Raw genomic sequence first — 24162 nt, 5'->3', positions numbered from 1 at the left:
CCCCCTGGTTCTCTGGTTTCCTCCAACAGTCAAAGACGTACCAAGTAGGTTAGTTAGTCATAATAAATTGTCCCATGATTAGGTTAGGCTTAATCAGGTTTGGCGCGAGTTGCTGGGGCTGCCTGGTTCAAAGGGCTGGAAGGGATTACTGTGCGCTGTGTAGCTAAATAAAAATAATTATATTTTACTGTGAGTACACGTAAGGATTCAAAATAAGTAACAGTAATTAAGTCACTTGTAAGCAAGAAAACAGAGCATGGAATTGCTCAGGACTGACCTCCTTGGGATAATGCATAAAATAGACAAAATTATTCAGAAACCAGAAAGGAATCTAATCTGAAATGCACCGTGATGATGTCCAGAAGTCATCTGTTCAGCATGATTAATAAGACAGATCAAATATAAAGTACACGGGCAAATTGAACAAATGAGTTGATTATTATTGGCATGTCAGTATGACTGAGACTATCAGCTTAGTTGGGTGCAATTTTTTCCATTTCCAACTCAACAAGCGTACATCTACCACTGGGAAAGGCTCAAAGCTTTCACACATTGTGGGGAAAATCCAATTTATTTTTGCTGGAAACTTAAAATTTCTTAAAACTAAAACAGCTGTTGATAAAATGAAAACAGCTTTAGTTGAGCATCGAGCTGAAAAACAGCGTCATAATTTGAGGTAAGTTGAAGACTAAACCACAAATTCTCAGGGGATAATGAATACCTGGTACACTCCTGCAGAGGACATCTGAGTGATACCACTGGCTTCCATTACAAAAATAGACAAATTATTCCTTAACCAGCAATTCCCAAGAGAAATCAAATTACAGCATAATTGGTGGCCTATAATCTGGATGTTGTGGGCTTGTTGAGTTGAATGGTTTTTACTTGCTCTGATTACATTGATGTACTTAGGTCCATATATTATCATCTAGGCTGCTGCAAACATCATTTTCATGGGTTCTAATTCCCATGCTTTCAAAAGAATCAGCTTCAGGAAACAGGGCCTTCCCTGTTGATGCTGCTTAATTCAGCAGCCCGGTTAGTGCTTTGATGTTTCCCATCGAGTCCAAAAAGCCAATGAACCCTCTGACATCCACCATGATGGATGAGATCCTGTTGCCCTGTGGTGACCTATTTTCCTTGGTACCACTGGATCACTGTCCTGGAAAGACAGACAAGATAGGTTTTTACCTGTTCGATGATGTTTCGGTTCATGACCAACAGCACTGTACTCCATTAATGGAACTCTGTTGACGTTGGCCTCGGCCACCAGCTGCAATGTGATGTTACTGTAACATGTTCCTGGTAGCCAAGTGTTGAAAATTAATTTGCCTTTCAGAAAGTCTGTTTGAGAAAAAGACAACACAATGGGTATAGATAATAAAAAATGTGAACAAGTAGGCAATTTACAAAGGGGACAATTCTTAAAAGTTACAATGATGGTAAGGGCCCTAAGATATTCCTATAAATAATGCTTGTGCAAGAAGTATCCAGAATGTTGGGAGAAAAGCTGCCAGGTCTAAAAATTCCCTCATGCAACACAAAATATAAATAGTACTGCCGAGTTTACCACTGGCTTAATTGAACTTGTACATCTGGTTCACTGTTTGATTCCCAACATAGTGATGGATCTCTGTACACACGCGTGCACATGCAGAGACACACATACATGCACGCACATAGAGCTTATCCTCCACCCCAGCCAGTAAAACTTCCCTAAAGACACCAAAAGGATTGCAATGTCCAAGATTAATCTCTTGTGTGATCTTCAACTTTACTGGTCTCAAAAAGGACCATTGATCACTATTACATACTGACCAAGGTTTACCAGTCTTCTGCCCCTGAAACCATGTTAACTGTATTCTTGGTCCTTACCGAGATCTATGACCTCCTGCAAGCCCACCTCTGTCGGGCTGCTTTGCCAAGGTCATGGTCTTAGGATCATTGCAGGCTGCTCTACCATGATTGTTGCCACATCCCACTGTTTGCTACTTATTGATGATGTCACTCAAACTCTATACCTAAGGCTCCATCTCCATCACCTTCAGCCTGCTACGGCAGATTTGCTTAAAGCACAAGCATTCACGGGCTTTTGAGACCCCCCCCCCCAAGACAGCCTCCTGCAGGAAGTATTTGCCTGTAACTCTTGGGGGTTGTCTCCAATTGATAGAGTTCTTCATCACTGTGCTCAACTTCTCCTTTGAGATCACCTTCCCAGCTCCTCCTCATAATTCCATTCATCCAGTAGCAATGCTCCCTTGTGAGCAGGAAGAACACTGCTTGTCTTGCAGCATGTCCCTTTAACAACCAGCTACTAAGATTGCAGCTGCTAGGCAAAGCACTGTCAGCAGTGAGAACCTGGAGTAGACCAATAGATGGTATCATGTGGAGAATAACACAGCGCATCAGTACACTGGAAATCTGGCAATCTCACTCCTTTGAATCTCAAAATTGAAGATCTGAATCTTCAACAGACTTCCACACACAGCTTTCAAATGACCCACAACTCTGAGTAAGTGTGAAAAAATTGGTTTCTAGCTCCTTATATTCCATAATACACCTTTAGTTCAGCTAACAAATGGAATTTATGCAATGCGTGAGGGCTTACTTTAGAATGAAAATTCATTCTCAAAACAAGAAAATATCAACTTTGCTTCTTAGAACAGTTCTGAACTGTTTTATTAGGTTTGAATTAGGCCTTGCAATTTCCAATCATACTAAATTTGAACGGGCTAAAACCAGTGCAAAAGCCAGATTGTCCAGGTATCAAATTCAGCCTGCTATACTACACTGTTAGGTTAAGCCCCATCTCTGATTATAACCTACATTATAAGTTAAACTGTTACTACTAAATAAGTCTCTAACAGATCCCCATTATTATACATGGACACTGAATCTTCTGCTGGACAACTGAGGCAAATTCCAGGATGTCTAACACTATGGATAGGAAAAGACCTATTGCTTCATCAAACATACCCGGCTGCCTCGATGTACAGAGCCTTACAACAAAAACCATCCTAAGTCCCTGCACTCCTTGAAGAGTTAATTGCCACTATGCGTGAATTTTGTATGTGTTGCTCATACTGTAATTTCCAAGACCGTTCTCTCAAAATTTGCTAACTCATTCTTTTGCCGACTCATTTCTGCATACAAGCAATCTGTTTTATTATTCTCTGAGAGGAAATCTACAACTGCCTCAGAAAAATAATTTTATCGTTCACAATTGCATTGCCTGAAACAGGTCAGCATCCACTTAATTGATGTCTCTTACCTTTGTGGAGGGATGATCGGTAATGGTTGCCTTCAAAGTAGCTTAATTTTAACCTTGAGAAAAAGTTGGTGGTCTGCTTTGGATATTGAATATCAAATAGGACTCCAGTTTGTGGCGACTGCTTGTAATCATATATTGCCACACTGTTGATAGGAAGAGGTTCTAGAGAACACAGAGGAAGCCTCAGTGATAGTTAAAAGGCATTAGTGCGCACATGGATAAACAAGGTTTCTTTTATGAGAAGTAACTGAATCAAGAACTGAGCTCTTATATTCTCGCATTTTCTAGAAATAATCTGAAACAAAAATCTGGCAGAAATATCAGAATCAGGATTATTATCACCGGCACATCATGAAATTTAACTCAGCAGCAGGAGTACAATGCAATACATAATAACAGTGGAAAAAACTGGGAATTACAGTAAGTATATATAGTATATAACAGCGCAAAACAGAAGCAGAATTAGGCCATTTGGGCCATCAAGTCTCCTCCACCATTTCAACATGGCTGGTCCAATTTTCCTCTCAGTTCCAGTCACCTGCCTTCTCCCCATATCCTGACCAATGATGAATCTGTCAAACTCTGCCTTAATATACATACAGACTGGTCCTCCAAAGATGCCTGTGGCAACGAATTCCACAGGTTCACTACTCTCTGAAGAAATTCCTCCTCGTCTCTGTTCTAAACAGACACCCCTCTATTCTTAGACTGTGTCTTCTGGTTTTAGACTCTCCCACCAATGGAAACATCCTCTCCACATCCACTCTGTCAAGGCCTTTCACCATCTGATAGGTTTCAATGAGGTCACCCCTCATTCTTCTGAATTCTAATGAATACAGGCTCAGAGCCATCAAACACACTTCATATGATAAGCTGTTCAAACCAGGAATCATTTTCATGAACCTCCTTTGAATCCCCTTCAGTTTCCGCACATCCCTTCTAAGATAAGGGGCCCAAAACTGCTCACTAGTGCTTTATAAAGTCTCAACATTCCATCCTTGCTTTTATATTCAAGTTTGTTTGAAATGAGTGCTAACATTGCATTTGCTTTCCTCACCACAGACTCAACCTGCAATTTAACCCTTTAGGGAATCCTGCACAAGGATTCCCAAGTCCCTTTGCGCTTCAGTTTTTGTATTTTCTTTCCATTCATAAAGTAGTCAACCCTTTCATTTCTGCTACCAATGCGCATGACCATACACTTCCCGACACTGTATTCCATTTGCCACTTCTTTGCCCATTCTCCTAACCTAAGTCCTTCTATCACCTAATTCCTGAAAACTACCTGCCCCTTCACCTGTCTTCATATTGTCTGCAAACTTTGCAAAAAAGACATCAATTCCATCATCCAAATCATTAACATATAATGTAAAAAGAGCCAGTCCCAACACAGACCCCAGCGGGACACCACTAGTCACCAGCAGCCAATCAGAAAAGGCTCCCTTTATTCCCACTCTTTGCCTTCTGCCAGTCAATCACTGCTTTGTCTGCGCCAGAATCTTCCCTGTAATACCATGGGCTTGTAGCTTGTTTGGCAGCTCATGTGTGACACCTGGTCAAAGGCCCTCTGAAAATCAAATACACAACATCAATTGATTTATCTTTCTTTATCCTGCGTGTTATTTCTTCAAAAAATTCCAAGAGATTTGTCAGGCAAGATTTTCCTTTGAGGAAACCATGCTGACTACAGTCTATTTTATCATATGCCTCCATGCATCCCGAAAGCACATCCTTAACAATTGACTCCAACATTCTCCTAACCACTGAGGTTAGACTAACTGGACTATAACTTCCTTTCTTCTGCTTCTCTCCCTTCTTGAAGAGTGGAGTGACATTTGCAATTTTTCAGTCTTCTGGAACCATTCCAAAATCTAGTGTTTCTTGAAAGATCATTACTAATGCCTCCACAATCTCCTCAGCCAGCTCTTTCACAGCTCTGGGGTATACACCAACTGGTCTAGGTGACTTATCTACCTTCAGACCTTTCAGTTTCCCAAGAAACTTCTCTCTAGTTATGTTATCTTCACACACGTCATGACCCCTGACACCTGGAACATCTGTCATTCTGCTAGTGCTTTCCTCAGTGAAGACAGGTGTAAAATATTTCTTTAGTTTGTCCGCTATTTCCTTGACCCCCTTACTACCTCTCCAGCATAATTTTCCAGTGGTCCGATATCCACTCTCACCTTTCTTTTGTACTTTTTGTATCTGAAGAAACTTCTGTTATCCACTTTAATATTATTAGCTAGCTTACTTTTGTATTCCATCTTTACCTTGTTAATTACTTTTTTAGTTGTCTCCTGTTGGTATTTGAAAGCTTCCTAATCCTCTAATTTCCTGCTAATTATCATTCTATTGTATGCCCTCTCTTTGGCTTTTATTTGGCTTTGATTTCTCTTGTTAGCAATGGTTCTATCATCTTTCCTTTAGAAAACTTCTTCCTCTTTAGAATGAATATATTCTATGCCTTCCGAATTGCTTCCAGAATTCCAGCCATTGCTGCTCTGCTGTCATCCTTGCCAGTGTTTTTTCCCAATCAATTCTGGCCAACTCCTCTCTCATCCCTCTGTGATTCCCTTTACTCCATTGTAATACGGATACATCTGATTTTTGCTTCTCCTTCTCAAAATTCAGAGTGGATACCATCATACTATGATCACTTTTCCCCTAAGGGTTCTGTTACCTTAAGCTCTTGAAACAATTCCGGTTCACTGCACAACACCCAATCCAGAATAGCTGATCCTGCAGTGGGCTCAACCACGAGCTGCTCTAAAAAGACATGTCACAGGCATTCTAGAAACTGCCCCTCTTGGAATCAGCACCAACCTGATTTTCCCAATCTACCTGAACATTGAAATCCCCCATGACTACTGTAACATTGGGCATGCATTTTCTATCTCCCATTGTAAGTTGAACCATTCTTACTACTGTTTGGGGACCTGCATACAACTCCTATCAGGATCTTAGCTCTATCGATAACGATTCAACACCTTCTGACCCTATATCATCTCTGTCTAATGATTTGGTTTCATTTTTACCAACAGAGCAACAACATCCCCTCTGCCTACAATGTGACATTAAGTAGCCGGCCTTAATCTTCTTTCAGCCATGATTCAGTGATGCCCACAACATCACACATGCCAATCTGTAACTGTGCTATGTTCATCTACCTTATTCAGTACACTGCTCGCATCCAAATAGTAAATAGTTAAATTAAATAAGTAGTGCAAAGAAATAGACATGGGTTCAATGTCCATTCAGAAATCATATGGCACAGCAGACAAAGCTGTTCCTGAATTGCTGAGTGTGTGCCTTCAGGCTTCAGGCTTCAGGCTTCTATGCCTCCTTCCTGATCGTAGCAATGAGAAGAGGGTGTATTCTGGGTGATGGGAGTCTTTAATGATGGACGCCGCTTTTTTGAGGCACCACTCCTTGAAGATGTCCTGGATACTACGGAGGCTAGTGTCAGTGATGGAGCTGACGAATTTAACAACTCTCTGTGGCTTACTTTGATCCTGTGCAGTAGCGCACTTCCTCCCCCCCACCCCCATAACAGACAGTGATGCATCCAGATAGAGTGCTCTACATTGTACGTCTGTAGAAATTCTGGAGTGTTTTGGGTTACATACCAAATCTTTTCAAACTCCTAATGAAATATAGCTGCTGTCTTGCCTTCTTTGTAGCTGCATTGATAAGTTGGGTCCAGGTTAGCTCTTCAGAGATATTGACACCCAGGAACTTGAAATTGCTCACTACATAAGCAGAGATATTGCAACAACAAGGAATTGTCTGAAAACAGTAGTCTCATTTATGCAGAAATTTTAAAACAATACACTATTCACATTCTTCAGGAAAGCAAATGAGTGACCTTCTGCTCGACAGCAACTCCTATGTCATGTGGAGATTTCGGAGCACCTCAATCACAAAATTATTCGCAACATGAATCTCTAAGGTAAATTTGAACACGAGGCTTTGAACTATTGATAAAGGAAGCTGTCTTGATGAGGGTGGTTGAGGGAGAAATATTGTTTGAGTCACTGTATGAAGAGCAACGTGTGCACAGAGGGATCAGAGGAAAGACACTGTACGCTGGTGTAAACTACATTCAGGAGTTGGAAAACTAGACTTGAAAACATAACTGTCAAGTTTGAATTCTTGTAGAATAATACTAACATATATTTTGTTGGCACTTTGATTCAAGCTTGATCTCAAATGTGAGTTCCTTAGAGGCTGAGATAGGATAAATTGGTTTAGATATAGATCTATTATCCTATGATGTACCAGTCATCATGGGTAAAGCCCTCACAACCACTGAGTACGTGAAATACTGTTGCAGGAAAGCAGCATCTATTATCAGGGACATTCGCCACCCAGGACATGCTCTCTTTTTGCTGCTGCCTTCAGGAAGAAGGTACAGCAGCCTCAGGACTCGCACCAGGTTCTGGAACAGTTACTATCCCTCAACCATTAGGCTCTTGAATCCAAAGGAATAACTTCACTCAGCTTCACTTGCTCATCATTGAAATGTTCCCACAACTATGGACTCACTTTCAAGGACTCTTTGTCTCATGCTCTTGATATTTATTACTTATTTGTTTATTATTACTCCTTCTTGTATTTGTACAGTTTGTTGTCTTCTGCACTGTAGTTGAACGTCCTAGCTGGGCAGTCTTTCAGAGATTCTGTTGTGGTTATTATTCTATAGATTTATTGAGTATGCTCATAAGAAATGAATCTCTAAGGCTGTATATGGTTAGGTACATGTACTTTAATAATGTAACTTACTTTGAACTCAGGAAAGCTTTAGATTGTGTGTCATCTAACAGACCATTACATACATAGGTGAATCGAGTTAGGTATGGCAAAGCAGAGAAGTGCTACAGAGAAAATGGAGAGCAGCAGATAAATCAAGTGCAAGAGTCACAACGAGGTAGATTTGGAGATCAAGATTTCATTTTTTAGAGTAAGGAAGTGGCTAAAATATTAAATAGTTGTTCCCCCATTATAAAACCTGCATAGTTCATTTGACCTTGTGCGGAAGGCCTGACGTGACTGAGGATATGGAGTAATTATTGGAGAAAATAAGATTACATTATTAAATCTAAAATCTAACAATACTGAATCTAATACTCCAAATCTTGCCACTGTTATAGAAATGGTCAGAGAAATATTGGACACTGCAGTCATTGGCCGATTCAAAGGTGGTGACAAGTCAGCATATAGGAGGGAGACAGATAGTCTGGCTGAGTGGTGCCACAATAACCCCTCGTGCATTGTTAGCAAGACCAAAGAGCTGGTTATTGACTCCAGAAGGAGGAAACCAGAGGTCCATGAGTCAGTCCTCATCGGGAATCGGAGGTGGAGAGGATCAGCAATGTAAATTCCTCGGTGTTATCATGACAGAGGACCTGTCCTGGGCCCAGCACATCAGTGCAATTACAAAGAAAGCACCCAGCGCCTCTACTTTCTTAGAAGCTTGTGAAGATTTGGCATGACATCTAAAACTTTGACAAGCCTTTACAGGTATGCTGTGGAGAGCATGTTGACTGGTCGCCTCATGATCTGGTATGGAAATACCAAATCCTTGAATGAAAAATCTTACAAAAAGTAATGGATATAGCCCAGTCCATCACAAGTAAAGCCCTCCCCACCGTTGAGCATGTCTACATGGAATGCTGTTGCACGAAAGCGGCATCCGTCATCAAGGAACCCCACCACCCAAAGCATGCTGTCTTCTCACTGCTGCATCACAAAGGTACAGGAGCCTCAGGACTCGTGCCACCAGGTTCAGACACAATTATTACCCCTCAACCATCAGGCTCGTGAGCCTGTGGGGATAACTTTACTTGCCCCATCTCAGATTCTGGAAACCTTGAGGAACACACACAAAATGCTGTAAGAATTTAAAAGGTCAGGCAGCATCTAAGGAGAGAAAACAAACAGTCAATGCTACAGGCTGGGACTCTTCATCAGAACTGAAAAAGGAGGGGATATCTCTCCCAACCCACCTCTGCTTTCCATAGTAATCACTCTCTACAAGACCCCCTCGTCCACTTGCCCTTCCCCATTGATCATCCTCCTGGCACTTACCCCTGCAAGTGTTGCAAATTTTACATCTGCCCCTACACCTCCACCACTGTGGGTCCTAAATAGTCCTTCCAGGTGAGGCAGTACTTCACCTGCAAGTGAGTGTCACCTATTGTATCCAGTGCTTCTGGTGCAGCCTCCACAGGCACAAGCGAGACCCAACACAGGTTGGGGAACCAACTCAGCGAGCACCATCTGCAACAGACAAGGTCTCCTATGTCCAGCCATTTCAATTTGACTTCCTATTCCCACACCGACATGTCTGTTCACAGCCTCCACAATGAAACCAAACACAGGCTGGCAGAAGATCACCTTATGTTCTGTCTGTGTAGTCTCCAACCTAATGGCATGAATGTCTGTTTCTCTAACTTTCCTCTGTTTGCTTCTACCCTTTTATGTCTCCCCATCCCCCCCCCCATTCTTTTGGGTCTTTCACCCATTCTCTTCTCTTGCATTCATAACCTGCTCTTAAACCCCTCTGGTTTCCCACCTCTTTCCCTTTATTTCACTGTCTTATCCAAACCAGTTTCCTTCTTTTTCAGCCCTACCTATTCTTTCCCACCTTCTTACATCAACCCCACTCTCCCATCCTTTCATTTTCCCCCTCACCTGGACTCACCTATCAACTGTAACCTTCTGCCCCCCCCCCCTTTTTTCTGGCTTTTGCCCCCTTCCTTTGAGTCCTGAAAAGTATTGGCCCAAATGTTGACTGCTTAGTTTCCTCCATTGATGCTGCCTGAACTGCTGAGTTCCACTGACATTTTGTGTGTGCTTGGGGGGTGGGGGCTGGGGAGGTGGTGGTGAATGAGAGACAGTTCAGGCCTGGGGAATCACAGAGCTACGGTACAAACCCTAAGCCAGGACGCTTGTTCCCAAGCCAACTTGATTTATTCGCACTGCACAGAGACTGGCATTGTTCCAGACATGGAAATGAGCTCAGATGATCAAATGTCAATCACTGCAGGAAGTACGTCAGTTTCCTGGTACCAAAAATGGTCATTCTCACCTCTCATTCTGGATGAGGTCAACTGCACCAGGTCAAGAAGTAAGCAGCGTTACCTCACTGAATTTCTAGACAACAGACCTGTGAATTGCAATAGCAATTTTCATACTTTTCAAATTGCATTGCATACAGTCCGGGTTAATCCACCGCCTCACCCCAACACACAGGTTTGAGAGTTTACTGCCCAACATTTCCCTTTGCTTACTTCACACAGTCAAATCCAACAGAAGCTCTGGAATGCCCTTCCTACATGACCACTACCTCGCCTCGTATCTGTCAACTACAGAAATCCGTGATACGAGCTCACTCCTGCAGCACCAATGGCCCAGCCCAGCATGTGTGGACACTTACATAAAAAGCAACACACACAAAATGCTGCTGTGTTCCACCAGCATCTGGTGTGTGTTGCTTGAATTTCCAGCATCTGCAGATTTCCTTATACTTACATAAAAAGCTGCTTTCCTGGAGACCATCTACAGTTGGTCTTTAATCTGTACAGCGCAAGTAACCTGTTCGACTAAACAATCGATATATGAAATTAAAACAAACAAGGGAAATATGCAGATACTGGGAATCCAAGCAACACACAGAAAATGCTGGAGGAACTCAGCAAGCCAGGCAGCATCGACGGAAAAGAGTACTGTGGACGTTTTGGGCCGAGAGCCATCATCAAGTCCTGATGAATGGTCTTGGCCCAAAATGTCAACTATACTCTCTTCCACAGCTGCTGCCTGGCCTGCTGAGTTCCTCCAGCATTTTGTGAGTGAAATAAAAACATCGAGATGTTGGTGTTCCAATATTAGATCACCGCCCTCTTATAAAAACGATATCTTTTGTTTTGAATATTCACAAGAGGAAACACCTGTCTTATCATGCCTTCTTAGGTTTGTATGTTTCATCCCCTATCTTTTCAAAGGAGAAGACTGTTTAACTTGTTTTGCTATTTCTACGTGCAGCCTTAACAATACCCTCTACGCATGGAACAGTATTTTTAAACTCCAATCCCTTTCTAATGTTAGTCAATCCCTTGGTAATTTGCTTTCTGAACTATGTGCGGCACCTCAGTACTACAAGGAAACACAGGTTAGTGCATTGCTTTATAGATTTCACTGATCAGGGTTCAGTTCCCACTGTACGTTCTCCTCATGACTGTGTGGGTCTCTTCAGGCTGCCCTGTTTTCCTCCCAGATTCCAAAGATGCACGGCTAGGGTTACTGAGTTACGGGCATGCTATGTTGCCGCCAGAAGTGTGCTGACACTTGTGGGCTGCCTCCAGCACAATGCTTGGACTGTGTCGGCCGTTGACACAAAACAGCGCGTGTTTCTGACGTTTCAATGTACATATGACAAATAAAGCTAATCAATTAACTTTATCTTCTCAGCTGATGTTTGAATCAATATGTCAGGCAAAGTAATCCAAGATTCATTTAGTATTCTGATACCTGCTAAAAAATATGACACTTCCAAGCACTAAGGAGTTTACGTTGGTTTGAATGTTACACTGATTTCTCAACAGCATCTCTAAATCAACAACTTGCACTAAGTGCAGATTTTTCAATATTAGATATCAGTGTTCTGGTCTTCCTGTTGGTGCAGATTTCCGACCTGATCACAACCTGACACTGATTCTCTCTGTGTCTCATACAGCAGATCTCACTGCTCCGGTGCTTGGTCTGGAAAGCAGGGAAAGGGATGCTGGAGAGATGGTGGTGACAGTGCACATAGGCATGCATGAGTATTGACATGAATGGTATTGGTCAGGGGTGAGGGAACAGGGAGTGAGAGAAGTATGGGTTCGATGGACCAACTACAGACCTTTCAAGGACTGAGCCTGTGGCAGTGGGCTTGTGCGGCCTACTACATTTTGGAATTGCCTCAACCAGCCTGGAGGTAAGAGGGAGGAAAGCACCCTAGATCCTCAAATCTAAACCATCAGTGCCAGGTTTTCCACAAGAATGATAAGAACAGGAGCCACTAAACATACACAGAATGCTGGGAAAACTCAACAGGTCAGGCAGCATCTATGGAGAGGAATAAATACACTGTTTGTTCCTCTCCACTGATGTTGCCTGACCCGCAGATTTCCAGCACCATTTTGTACGTGTCATTCTGGAGTTTTAGCATCTGCAGAATCTCCTGCGGTATGAACTGTGTTTTCAGCTACATTGTCCTCTAGAAAAAAAGCATTCCAACAGGCATTCATGATGGCTTTTAATTAAAAGTCAATTTTATTTTGCAATTTTTGAAGTGGATCCTAAAATGCAGGTAAACCCTTACCACTTGGGTCTTAAGATGTTGTGGCGAAAAGCAAAACCAAGGGACTGAAACTGGATTAGAGGAACTGAAATCTGATTAAAAGCCTCGTTCCTTTGCACAACTACTTCCTTCCTTCCTTCAAAGTTCCAGTCCCCGATTTCAAAGAGCCAACTTTCATTAGACTTTTGATGCCCCTACACTGCAGGTCCTTTATCAACATGGTTCTTCAGACAGCTCCTAAGGAGATGCATGCAGCAGGGGCAAATGATGGACCATTGCCTTTTATATCCCCTCCCCCCCATTGTTTTTAATTTCCTGTGCTGGTGGGGGGCGGGGAGCAGTTCTTGAAATCATATGATCACAACCATTTTGGGAAATGATTTTTACTGTTCAGGTAAAATACAAATTCCAGAAAACTTCCTTTCCTCTCCAAATACTTCATAGTCTTTAATGTTGCTTGTCACTAATGATTTTGATTCTGAAGCAACTGCATACATAAACAATTCCATTCAAAATAATTGACAATACTTTAAAGACATTCAAAGACATTTTTCTTTACATTTAATAGCAAGCGATTAGCGACTTAATGAAGTCGTGTAGATGAGGGATTCATTTCTAACAATTAGTAAACTCACCTGGCACTCAGCTGTCCTATTTTGACAGAAGTATCAGCCATTATTTTACTATGAATGATGCTGGTGATGCAAGGAATCCCAAATGACTGATAAAATGTGTCCATTCACATGCCCTGATCTCAGGATGAGAAATGCTCCCATGCGTGATTCTACACGTCCAGTTATTGAGAACAGTAAAGAAAGCAATAGATGAATGAATCACAGCAGGATATGGACACGGTCTAGGTAGGAGGCATTAGATTCTGCGTTTTCTTAATTGACTTTTCAGCTGGTTCGACACAACACAGTGGGCAGAAGGGCCAGTTCCTGAGCTGTACTGTTCTATGTTTAGATGAATGATTGGGGCTTGGATCAAGGAAGTGTGTAATCATTTCTACACTATTCCATGGAGATGTGAAACAAATGCAGCAACCACATTTATTAGCTTCAACTAAACACCAGTGAAACCTTTTATACTTAATCTATTGAGTAGCTAATCAAATTCCAAGACTCCTGGACAAAGACACTAACAGTGCACTTGTTTATTGTTCATTAAATGAAGTCAAGTCCAAATGTACAATTTATGCTGGGGAACAAAAAAATCACAGGCCACAGAATGTTCTCTGATCTGGGAATACAGGCGCATTGAGAAATTATGTTTCATCATTTGTCTTGTATACCACCTGAACCTCCCAGGCAGATATCCCTTACCAAGGCAACAGCAACCTATATTTAACTTGATAAGCAGCATAATAACAACTTACTTGTTAATACAGCAACCAAGTGCACTGGCTTAGCAGTTGATTGCGAGTTTCCGATCAGGAGAGTAATCAAGTAGTAGATTCCATGGTAAGAAGCATTGAAGACTACAGGAGGAGGGAGTGTATGGTTGAAGTCCTTGAACTGGAGTTTATAACTAGTCAGGTTAACAGACTGTGTTATCTTCACATAATACCAAGAGGATCCATTGGTCACATCTGATGGCTGGAGTGACACTATGATTTGGTTGTCATCACTAACGGTGGCAGAGATCGCAAAGGCACTCTGGGTGGAAAGAACAGAAAATTACCAAGGGAATGAGAAGAGCAAGTACGAAAGTGAAACAAGAAAAGCTTTCTCATCATTTGACATACAAACAAGCATAGAAATTCATCAGTCTACACAGTTAAAGGAAAATACAAACACTGGGCAAATACTGAGTCCCTGGAAAAAGAAGTTCAAGTTTGAGTTTACTGTAATATAAATGTATGAACAGGTGCAATGAAAAACTTGCTTGCAGCAGCAACACAAGCGTATGGTACCATACAAGCAGCATTCACAAGAAAGTGATAAATTAAACATAAATGTAATTCAGATGGAATTACTTTCAGAGAATGTGCAAGAAGTGAAAGGGAACAGCAGAAAGTTCACAAGCTTTAAGACAGTCTGCTACACATCAGATACATTCAATGAATTGGAAAATCCATGTTATGAACTTGAGCCTTGTACCGGGGATATACTGCAGAGGAGAAATTCTAATTTCGGTCCATTCACTAAATTATTTGCTCTTACCAAAATCATGTGCATTTTCAGGTCAGAAACTGTGCTTTAATTAAGATAAGACAAAGAGTTTTAAAAATCCATTAGAACGTAGCACAGACTAGAAATGCACATGTAGAATATAAAGCTTCTTTTTGATATTAACACTAGTGATAATGAGTTACTTTGAGTGAGAAACGTGTTTGCAATGATTTCCAGATCTAATCAGTCCGCCGCACAGGAGTAGGCAGGCAACTCTGGTCACAATTTGACACTTGCTATTTCACACATTCACATATTCTTGGAATTCCAATGACAGGAATTCTGCGTGCAACAATACTTCAGAGCACTACCGTTAGGCCACTTTGTTCTGCGGTGCACCCATTGCGATTGTCCTAAGAGCAAGGTTTTATTAGCACAGACCTTCACTTCAGCTTGGAGACCTCATTTACTTTCTAACTTCCTTCAGCATCTTCAACCCTCCCCACCCCCCCAAAACTGCACTAACTCCACCTCCACTATCCACAGGCCTCACTTCCCAGTCTGATCCCCTTTCGGTCCCCAATGCAGAGTCCTAGAGCAAGTCATCACAGAAAGAAGCCCTTGCCCTAGCAAGTCCATAATGACCACAGTGTCCACACAATTAGTCAAAATTTCCCAAATTCTCCCTATACCCTGCTTTTCCATGTACTGTATTTATCTAAGTGCTTCTTAAATGAATCTATTGTACCTGCCTGAACCACCTCCTCTGGCAGCTCATTCCATATACTCACCACCTTCTATCTAGAAAGTGTTTCCCTGAGCTCCCTTTTAAATCTTTCCTCCCCCATTCTAACCCTCTGCCCCCTTCTTTTAGATTCTCCTCCCCTGGAGAAAGATTGTTGCTATCCCCCTTATCCATGCCTCTCATAATTTAAACATTTCTGTAAGACACCCCTCATTCTGCATTAAAGACCAGCTTCGCAAACCCCTCCCTATAACTTAGGGCTTCTAGCCCTGGCACCACCCTTGTAGACCTTCTTTTCGCTCTTTTCCGTTTAACCACACCTTTCTATAATTGGGCAACACAAAAGTGTACACAATAAATTAAATACTTATACAATGTCCCTATCCCGTCTTCTATACGTACTCAATCCCTCACTCATGAAGGCCAATGTTCCCAATGCCTTTCTTACCATCCTGGGTCTATTTCTGACATGGCTTTCAACACACTATGCCCTTGCACTCTCAGGACTTCTTGTTCTGGTACTCTCCCTACTGGAACTGAAATGTCATTGTCCTGTCACACACGCCAAGACTCAGTGAAAAGCTCATCCTCCACACTGTTCATACAGGTCAGATCATTACACCATGCATTGAGGTAGACCGATGTAAAGCTACAACAGTATGCAGAATAAAGTGTAGTGCAGCTAAACAATAAGGATGGAAGATCATAACAAGGTAGACTGTGAGGCCATGAGTGCCCTACCATTCATAATACAAGTCTTACACTGGTTTGACTTACCAAAATGCACCATCTCCACTTCATTAACTTTGCCTCCAACTTTCACCCTGCCCTCAAATTTACCTGGTCCATTTCCGACACCTCCCTCCCCGTTCTTGATCTTTCTGTCTCCATCTCTGGAGACGGCCTATCTACTGATATCTACTATAAGCCTACAGACTCTCACAGCTACCTGGACTATTCCTCTTCCCACCCTGTCTCTTGCAAAAAGGCTATCCCCTTCTCACAATTCCTCCGTCTCCACCACATCTGCTCTCAGGATGAGGCTTTTCATTCCAGGACGAAGGAGATGTCTTCCTTTTTTAAACAAAGGGGCTTCCCTTCGTCCACCATCAACTCTGCTCTCAAACGCATCTCTCCCATTTCCCGCACATCTGCCCTCACCCCATCCACCTGCCAACCCACTTGGGATAGGGTTCCCCTTGTCCTTACCTACCACCCCACCAGCCTCCAGGTCCAACGTATAATTCTCCGTAACTTCCGCCACCTCCAACGGGATCCCACTACCAAACACATTTTTCCCTCCCCCCCTCTTTCTGCTTTTCGCAGGGATCGCTCTCTACGCGACTCCCTTGTCCACTCGTCCCCCCCCATCCCTTCCCACCGATCTCCCTCCTGGCACTTATCCTTGTAAACGGAACAAGTGCTACACCTGCCCTTACACTTCCTCCCTCACCACCATTCAGGGCCCCAGACAGTCCTTCCAGGTGAGGCGACACTTCACCTGTGAGTCGGCTGGTGTGGTATACTGTGTCCGGTGCTCCCGGTGTGGCGTTTTATATATTGGTGAGACCCGACGCAGACTGGGAGACCATTTCGCTGAACACCTACACTTGGTCCGCCATAGAAAGCAGGATCTCCCAGTGGCCACACATTCTAATTCCACGTCCCATTCCCATTCTGATATGTCTATCCATGGCCTCCTCTACTGTCAAAATGAATCCAAACTCAGGTTGGAGGAACAACACCTTATATACCGGCTGGGTAGCCTCCAACCTGATGGCATGAACATTGACTTCTCTAACTTCAGTTAATGCCCCTCCTCCCCTTCTTACCCCATCCCTGACATATTTAGTTGTTTACCTGTTCTCCATCTCCCTCTGGTGCTTCCCCACCCCTTACTTTCTCCCAAGGCCTCCCGTCCCATGATCCTTTCCCTTCTCCAGCTCTGTGTCACTTTTCCCATCACCTTTCCAGCTCTTAGCTTCATCCCACCCCGTCCGGTCTTCTCCTATCATTTTGCATTTCCCCCTCCCCCCACTACTTTCAAATCTCTTACTATCTTTCCTTTCGGTTAGTCCTGATGAAGGGTCTCGGCCCGAAACGTCGACAGCACTTCTCCCTATAGATGCTGCCTGGCCTGCTGTGTTCCACCAGCATTTTGTGTGTGTTGTTGTTTGAATTTCTAGCGTCTGCAGATTTCCTTGCGTTAATCTCACACTTACCTGGATTGAGATCCACTAGCCACTTCTTGGCTTATTTTCCAAATTGCTTACAATCCCTCTGTAATTTACAACATCCTTCACTATCAATTAACACCTTTGGTGTCATCTGCAAAACTTGCTGATCAAGCTTTGTACATTGATATCCAAATTATTTATACAATATAAAAAAGTAACAAGAATCCTAACACCAGCCTCCGAGACACACACTAGACACTAGCTTGCTTCCTGAGAATGAACACCACCCTCTGTTTCCCACCTTCAAGTCAATTTTGAATCAGCCTGACCACCTTCTCCTGGATTCGATGGGACCAGACAGACCAGCCAACCACACGGGACTTTGTCAAAGACCTTGCTAAAGTCCAAAAAGACATCAATTGCCCTACCCTCATCTATTTTTTATTATCACTTTTAAAAACTCTAAACGATTCATCCAGCATGACTTTACAACACAAAGCCATGCTGACTCCTCCAAATCAGGCTTTGTCTATGCAAATGCTGATAAATCCTGACCCTCAGAATTCCCTCCTGTAATTTCCGTATGGGCATAACATGGAACTTTAACAGGTAACGTTTTATAATCATCAGTAAGTAATCCATCTCTCGCCGAGGAAGACTGAAAACGTCGAGGCAGGTGCGGAGGGTGAGCAAGTGTTCAGTATTGCTTACCAGCCTCTTGCTCACTGCTGCCAGAGGGAAGTGTGGCGGTCGTTCTCTCCCACTCGCTCGCTGCTCTTGAGGGAAGGCCCTTGCGTTCAAATTCTCTCTCAATTTGAGCAATTTTTGAATTGGGGCGGTATGCAGATAATGAACCCTGAGCTGAACTGAAACATGCCTTTTGATTTTGTGTTTTTTATTCTGTGTTTGTGCTCATTCTTGTCTTGCGGTTAGCACATATTTTTGCATGTGGGGGCAGGGGGGTTTGATGCTTTCTTCGACTGGGTTGGTTCCATGGTTCTTTGTCTCAAGGCTGTCTGTGGGGAAGATGAATTTCAGGGTTGTATGCTGCATACATAATTTGATGATAAATGTACTTTGAATCATTGAATCTAAATCCAATGGCACTGATGGGAACACTGTGAATACATCAGTATCAAGTGGATTAGAGAAATGATCAAACCAAGGGTGGAAGCTCAACACCTTATATTCTGTCTGAGTAGCCTCTAGCCTGATGGCATGAATATCAATTTCTCCTTCTGGTAAAAAAATTCCCTTGCCCTCCCCTCTTCTATTTCCCCTCCCCCCCGGCCTCTTCTTTTCTCACCTGCGTATCATCTCCATTTTCTTCCCTTTCTCCTATTGTCCACTCTCCTCTCCTATCACATCCCTTCCCTTCCAGCCCTTGACCTTTCCCATCTACCTGACGAGCCTCCTTCCCCTCACCCCATCTTTTTATTCTGTTATCTTCCCCTTCCTTAAGACAGGTCTTGGCCTGAAACATCCACTGTTTATTCATTTCCCTAGCTGCTGCCTGACCTCCTGTTCCTCCAGTATTTTGCCTGTGTTGCTTTGGATTTCCAGCGTCTTCAGAATTTCTTGTGCTTCTGAAGATTAACACTGGATGGCTTATATATTGCACAATAATAACGGATGTCTTGGGGGTCAGAGACAGTTGAGAAAAGACAGAAATTTCTTGTGCGAGCGTAATGAGCTGAAGAGGTTGACAGGTTTACAATAGCTGGCATAATGTGGCCAAAACTAACACTATCTTCTTCAATGGCAGGAAAATTACTTTGCAAATTAGTGACTCTTAATGAATAATGCATGATGTTTTGTTCCTTTGTTCGTGTATTTAAATACAAATTAACCAGTGATGGCTCAACTTCCTTAATCGATTTCTAGAAAAGAAATCTTCATGTTCTACTTGGCAGTAAATCATAAATAGAACTCTTTCTAAGCACGATAATTGTTAAATGCTCCAGTACTTCCAATTTTCATCTTAAAAATAGAGCAGAGAAAGCATACTGCAATTACAGTATGACAATGAAATCATTAATATAAAGCAGGTAAATGTAGTAGCATTTCATCAAAGTACTGAGTTTTCAACAAGACTCCTCAAGCCTGTTCTGCTTCCCAGTGTGATCCCGTGCCTTCTGTTATCTGACTACTCCCCTTAGCAGCATGAATCCACAAACCACTTTCCGAGTCCTACTTAATGACACCTCATCTTCCACTCCTTGAAAAAGAGAGGGACAGAGAGGGAAGTTATTACTGCTTATTGCTTTGTTATGGTTGGGTCCCTCGGTAGTTGCATGAACTAATCCTTGAATGCTTGGCATTTTGATCTTCCAGCTAAGATCATTAACAAAAGCCTACAAAGGCATCTACAGCGGAACGTTGGGAATTCAAACGTCTCTTTTGACTCCAATCAAAATTATTTGGATGGTAAATTTATTAAGGAGGGACAGAAAAGCAAGCAGCGATTTTCAGATGTCAGACCCAAGATGATTACAACTCCCTCGCAAGCAGCAAAGGTGCAATGAAAATGAGGCCCAGAGGGACGTGGAGGGAGGGGATGTAAAAAATTGACAAGTATTCTTTCAAAATAGACACAGGAGATTCTGCAGATGCTGGAAATACAGCGCAGCACACAAAATGCTGGAGGAACTCAGCGGGTCAGACAGCACCGATGGAGAGAAACAGAAGTCAACATTTCAACCATTGACTGCTCATTCCTCTCCACTGATGCTGCCTGATCTGCAGAGTTGCTCCAGCATTCTGCCTGCTACTAATTTAAAACAGATATTAGTGCCTGCACACCTCACTCGGGCACCCGGTAACTCGTCCTACTGAAAGACACTTGCCCACATCAGCTTGTCACAGCTCTCTCTCTCTCTAGTAAAAAGTAAAAACGTAAAAATTAAGTTTATAAGTTTATTTATCGCCAAAGTACATGTTTGTCACCATATACTACCCTGAGTTTCATCTTCTTGCTGACATACTCAGTAAATCCATAATAGAATAATATCCATAACAGAATCAATGAAAGATCACACCAACTTGGGTATTGAACCAGTGTGCAAAAAGCAACAAACTGCAAGTACAAACAAACAAACAAGCAAACAAATAAATAAATAAGCAATAAATATTGAGAACATGAGATGAAGAGTCATTGAAAGCGGGGCCAAAGGTTGTGGCAACATTTCAATGATGGGGCAAGTGAAGTTGAGTGATGTTTCCTATTTGGTTCAAGTGCCTTATGGGTGACAGCTAATAACTGTTCCTGAACCTGGTGGTGTGAATCCTGAGTCCCCTGTACTTTCTTCCTGATGGCAGCAGTGAGAAGACAGCACGGTCTGGGTGGTGGTGCTCTCTGATGCTGGATGCTACTTTCCTGCGACAGCATCTCATGTAGATGTGCCCTATTACCCGCGATAGAGAAGGCTGTATCCAGTAGTACAATGACACTAATTCTATTTCCTACTTAACCAACCAAACTCATTTTGTGTGACTTTCAGGCAAGAGTTAACAATCTTAAAATATGCTATCAATGAAGCCACTTAATTAACATATTACTTGAAGATACAAGAAGGTGTCATGCAGTACTGCTCATGGCAAATCAAATCAATGTCTTGTGAACATGGAAACATCACTTTGACATCTGATGAAGAAAAAGTCCTATACTTATTCTATGTAAACCCTGCACAAGGGACTTGTTTCAAATTCATGTGCTGCTGAGAGTTTACACAGAAGGCCTAGAGGGTTGCACCAATGCCATTGTTGAGTTACTGAAAGATTGTGGTCAATACATTAGTCTGATGAATCAAATGAACAAAAGGAAAGCAAGCCCATTGCAACAATTACATTCTGAACAAGGGTCTGAACCCCAGTTTAAAATGATTCACCCAAGTTTGGCATGTCCACATACCATCTCCAGTAAGGAACAGTACAATATACAGACATAGAGGAGCCTGGGTTAATACTGTGCTGGACACCCAAAAGTGAGGGATCTCAAATCTAAGCTCTAAAAATTGGTTAAGTGCATTGGGAGCACCAGTTAGGGTGTTCAAGGCAGCTACTGCAGAAATAAAAATATCAAAGATAAGACAAAACTTAATTACGATATCAAACGTCTACAACTGGTTGGACTGTCGTGGAAATCTTATTTGCCAATGTTCCAGAAGCAATCCTTTCTGAGCCAACAGTTTACTGTTTTTCCTCAACAAGACTAATGAGAAATTGCTTCATATAAAATTATCCAAACTGGCATGTACAGCTTTGCCGAGACTTTGTAGCAGGCACCTGTGTTTCAGCTGCTGATTTAGTTTTTCTAATCTGTTTACACTTACAGCCAAAAACCCTGCAATGAATCTCATAAATATGTATTGTGACATATATGTACTTTGATAATAAATTTACTTTGAACTTTGAAATGCTGACACTGCCAAATTCCCTTCTAATGATTCTTTCCTCTCCCCCATCTAACTCAATGATCTAATAACAAAATTGCTTTCTGCAAAATGCTTCTTTCCAGGACCTTGTGACCTATAGTCAGAGTTAATTTGAGAGGAAAAAGTCAAGGGAGGCATTTTTAAACAGGATCCTCCTGATATTTAAAAAGCTCTTTAATTAACAGATGATTCACCTCTGTAGTAAAGGAGAGGAACTCACCGCAAGATTGCTGTTGTGTACTTGGGGCATCTTATTTTAACGGTATGCTGTGCCCTGAATATAATGAATCACTAAAAGACCTAAGCGTGTTGTTTATCCCACTTTGTCTGTGTTCGCTCATACTCCAAGACCATCAAGACATATGAGGGGTGATTGATTAGTTCGTGGCCTAAAGTAGAAGGAGTTAATTTTAGAAAACCTAGCACATTTATTTTTCCTACATTTGCACACTTAGTCCAGTGGTTGTAGAGCACACGGATCCCTTCTTTGTAGAAGCCTGCATCTTAGACCGCCAGAAGTGGTCCACAGCACGGGCGATTGATAAGTTTGTGGCCTACAGTAGAAGGAGATGAGTTATTAACTTCAAACTTTCTGCATTATCGCTCACAAAGAGTTGAACTGCACGTGCACGTAATGAGAGCTGTATAACTCATCTCTACCTTAGGCCACAAACCTATCAATCACCCCTGCTGTGGACCATTTCTACAAAGAAGGGATCCATATGCTCCACGGCCGCTGGACTAAGTGTGTAAATGCAGGAGGGGACTATGTTGAAAAATAAATGTGCTGGGTTTTCTAAAATAGACTCTTTCTACCTTAGGCCATGAACTTATCAATCACCCCTAGTAGTTGTTCACTAAAAGTGGTGAATGGGCCTTACAGTCAATGCACACAAGTCCAGGGTCCTCGATCAATCTTCCCCCATTACCCACGGTCAAACTAATTGTACAGCGACCAGCAACCACCTGTCAATGAGGACAATGAGCCAGCACCAGCGTTTAGTCAATGGAGGCAAAGTGTATTTGAGGATTAGAACCTTGAATCCAACACAAAATTCATGTTCTTCCAGCCAGAAGAAGTTCCTGCCTTCTCAAATTCCTCCACAAGACAGACCACCAATGGCTGATGCCTCAAGGGAGTGAAAAACCACCTGCAATGTTGCCTCTTTAAAATCCAAGTGAAGCTAAATCCCAGATAAGCAAGCCAGTGTCAGCATCCTCTCCCAAATGAAGACCTTCAGTCATACACAGTTGGCCACATTGTTCCCAAGACCAACAATGGACTCACAGACAGACACTATACCCAGCTCTGTCATGTAAAATGATCAGCAGTTAAGATTCAAAGACTTGCTCTAAAGTTACTTGCAAAGCTCCTGGGTACCTCGGGAGTATGACTACTCACAGTAAAGATGGGAAAACTTTGAGAACCTCGTTTCCATGTACCAAGAAAGCACAGCAGCCACGTGTAAACAGTAGGAGTGGAATACCTTAAAACTTCTTCCTCACCCAGCCTACCAACTAGGTCCTACTTCATCTGTGAAACCATAAGTCATCATAGAGGTTTTCAGAGCCTTACCAGGTAGTCCATCAAGGCCTGTTGCCTTGCGAGGATTCACCCTCTTTAAGGACAGCTAGATTGTCTGTCTCTGAGACAGAGATCACAGGGTCACTGGGTGCTGCAGGAACCCTCATAGCTGTAAGTTTTATTCTCCTTTTCAAAATGAGCATAAAAGGCATTGAGCTCATCTGGGAATGAAGCATCACTGCCATTCATGGGGTTGGGTTTCACTTTGTAAGAAGTAATGGCCTGCAAACCCTGCCAGAGTTAATGCTGCCTCCAACCTCACTCGGAATTGATCCTCAGCTCTTAAAATAGGCCTCTGCAAGTCATACCTGGTTTTCTTGTCCAGACTTGGGTCACCAGACTTGGATGCCATAGATCTCGCCCTCGGCATACTACTAACATTCTGGAACATTCTGATTCGGTGTGTACAGTAAGGAATGTATGCAAGGAAGTTTCAACACGTTCCCGTCGAATAAAACCTCTCCCACTGTACTCCCGTGTTGCTGGAGTAC

At 42.5% G+C, this 24162-nt stretch overlaps 1 protein-coding gene across 4 annotated transcripts in view; it reads right to left on the bottom strand.

Moving 5' to 3' along the window:
- The window catches only part of ptpro (protein tyrosine phosphatase receptor type O), a 161635-nt gene that overhangs the window by 93142 nt on the left and 44331 nt on the right, over positions 1-24162 (bottom strand). For all 4 annotated transcript variants that reach the window (XM_059987594.1, XM_059987593.1, XM_059987595.1 and 1 more), the window contains exons 2-4: positions 13996-14275; positions 3272-3433; positions 1192-1344 (exon numbers count right to left, since the gene is read on the bottom strand). In XM_059987594.1, the coding sequence (XP_059843577.1) occupies positions 1192-1344; positions 3272-3433; positions 13996-14275 (595 nt within the window). The remainder of the gene's footprint in view (positions 1-1191; positions 1345-3271; positions 3434-13995; positions 14276-24162) is intronic.

The sequence above is a fragment of the Hypanus sabinus genome, chromosome 13 (assembly GCF_030144855.1).
Source record: "Hypanus sabinus isolate sHypSab1 chromosome 13, sHypSab1.hap1, whole genome shotgun sequence".
Classification (NCBI taxonomy): domain Eukaryota; kingdom Metazoa; phylum Chordata; class Chondrichthyes; order Myliobatiformes; family Dasyatidae; genus Hypanus; species Hypanus sabinus.
This window is presented reverse-complemented; position numbering and strand designations above follow the sequence as displayed.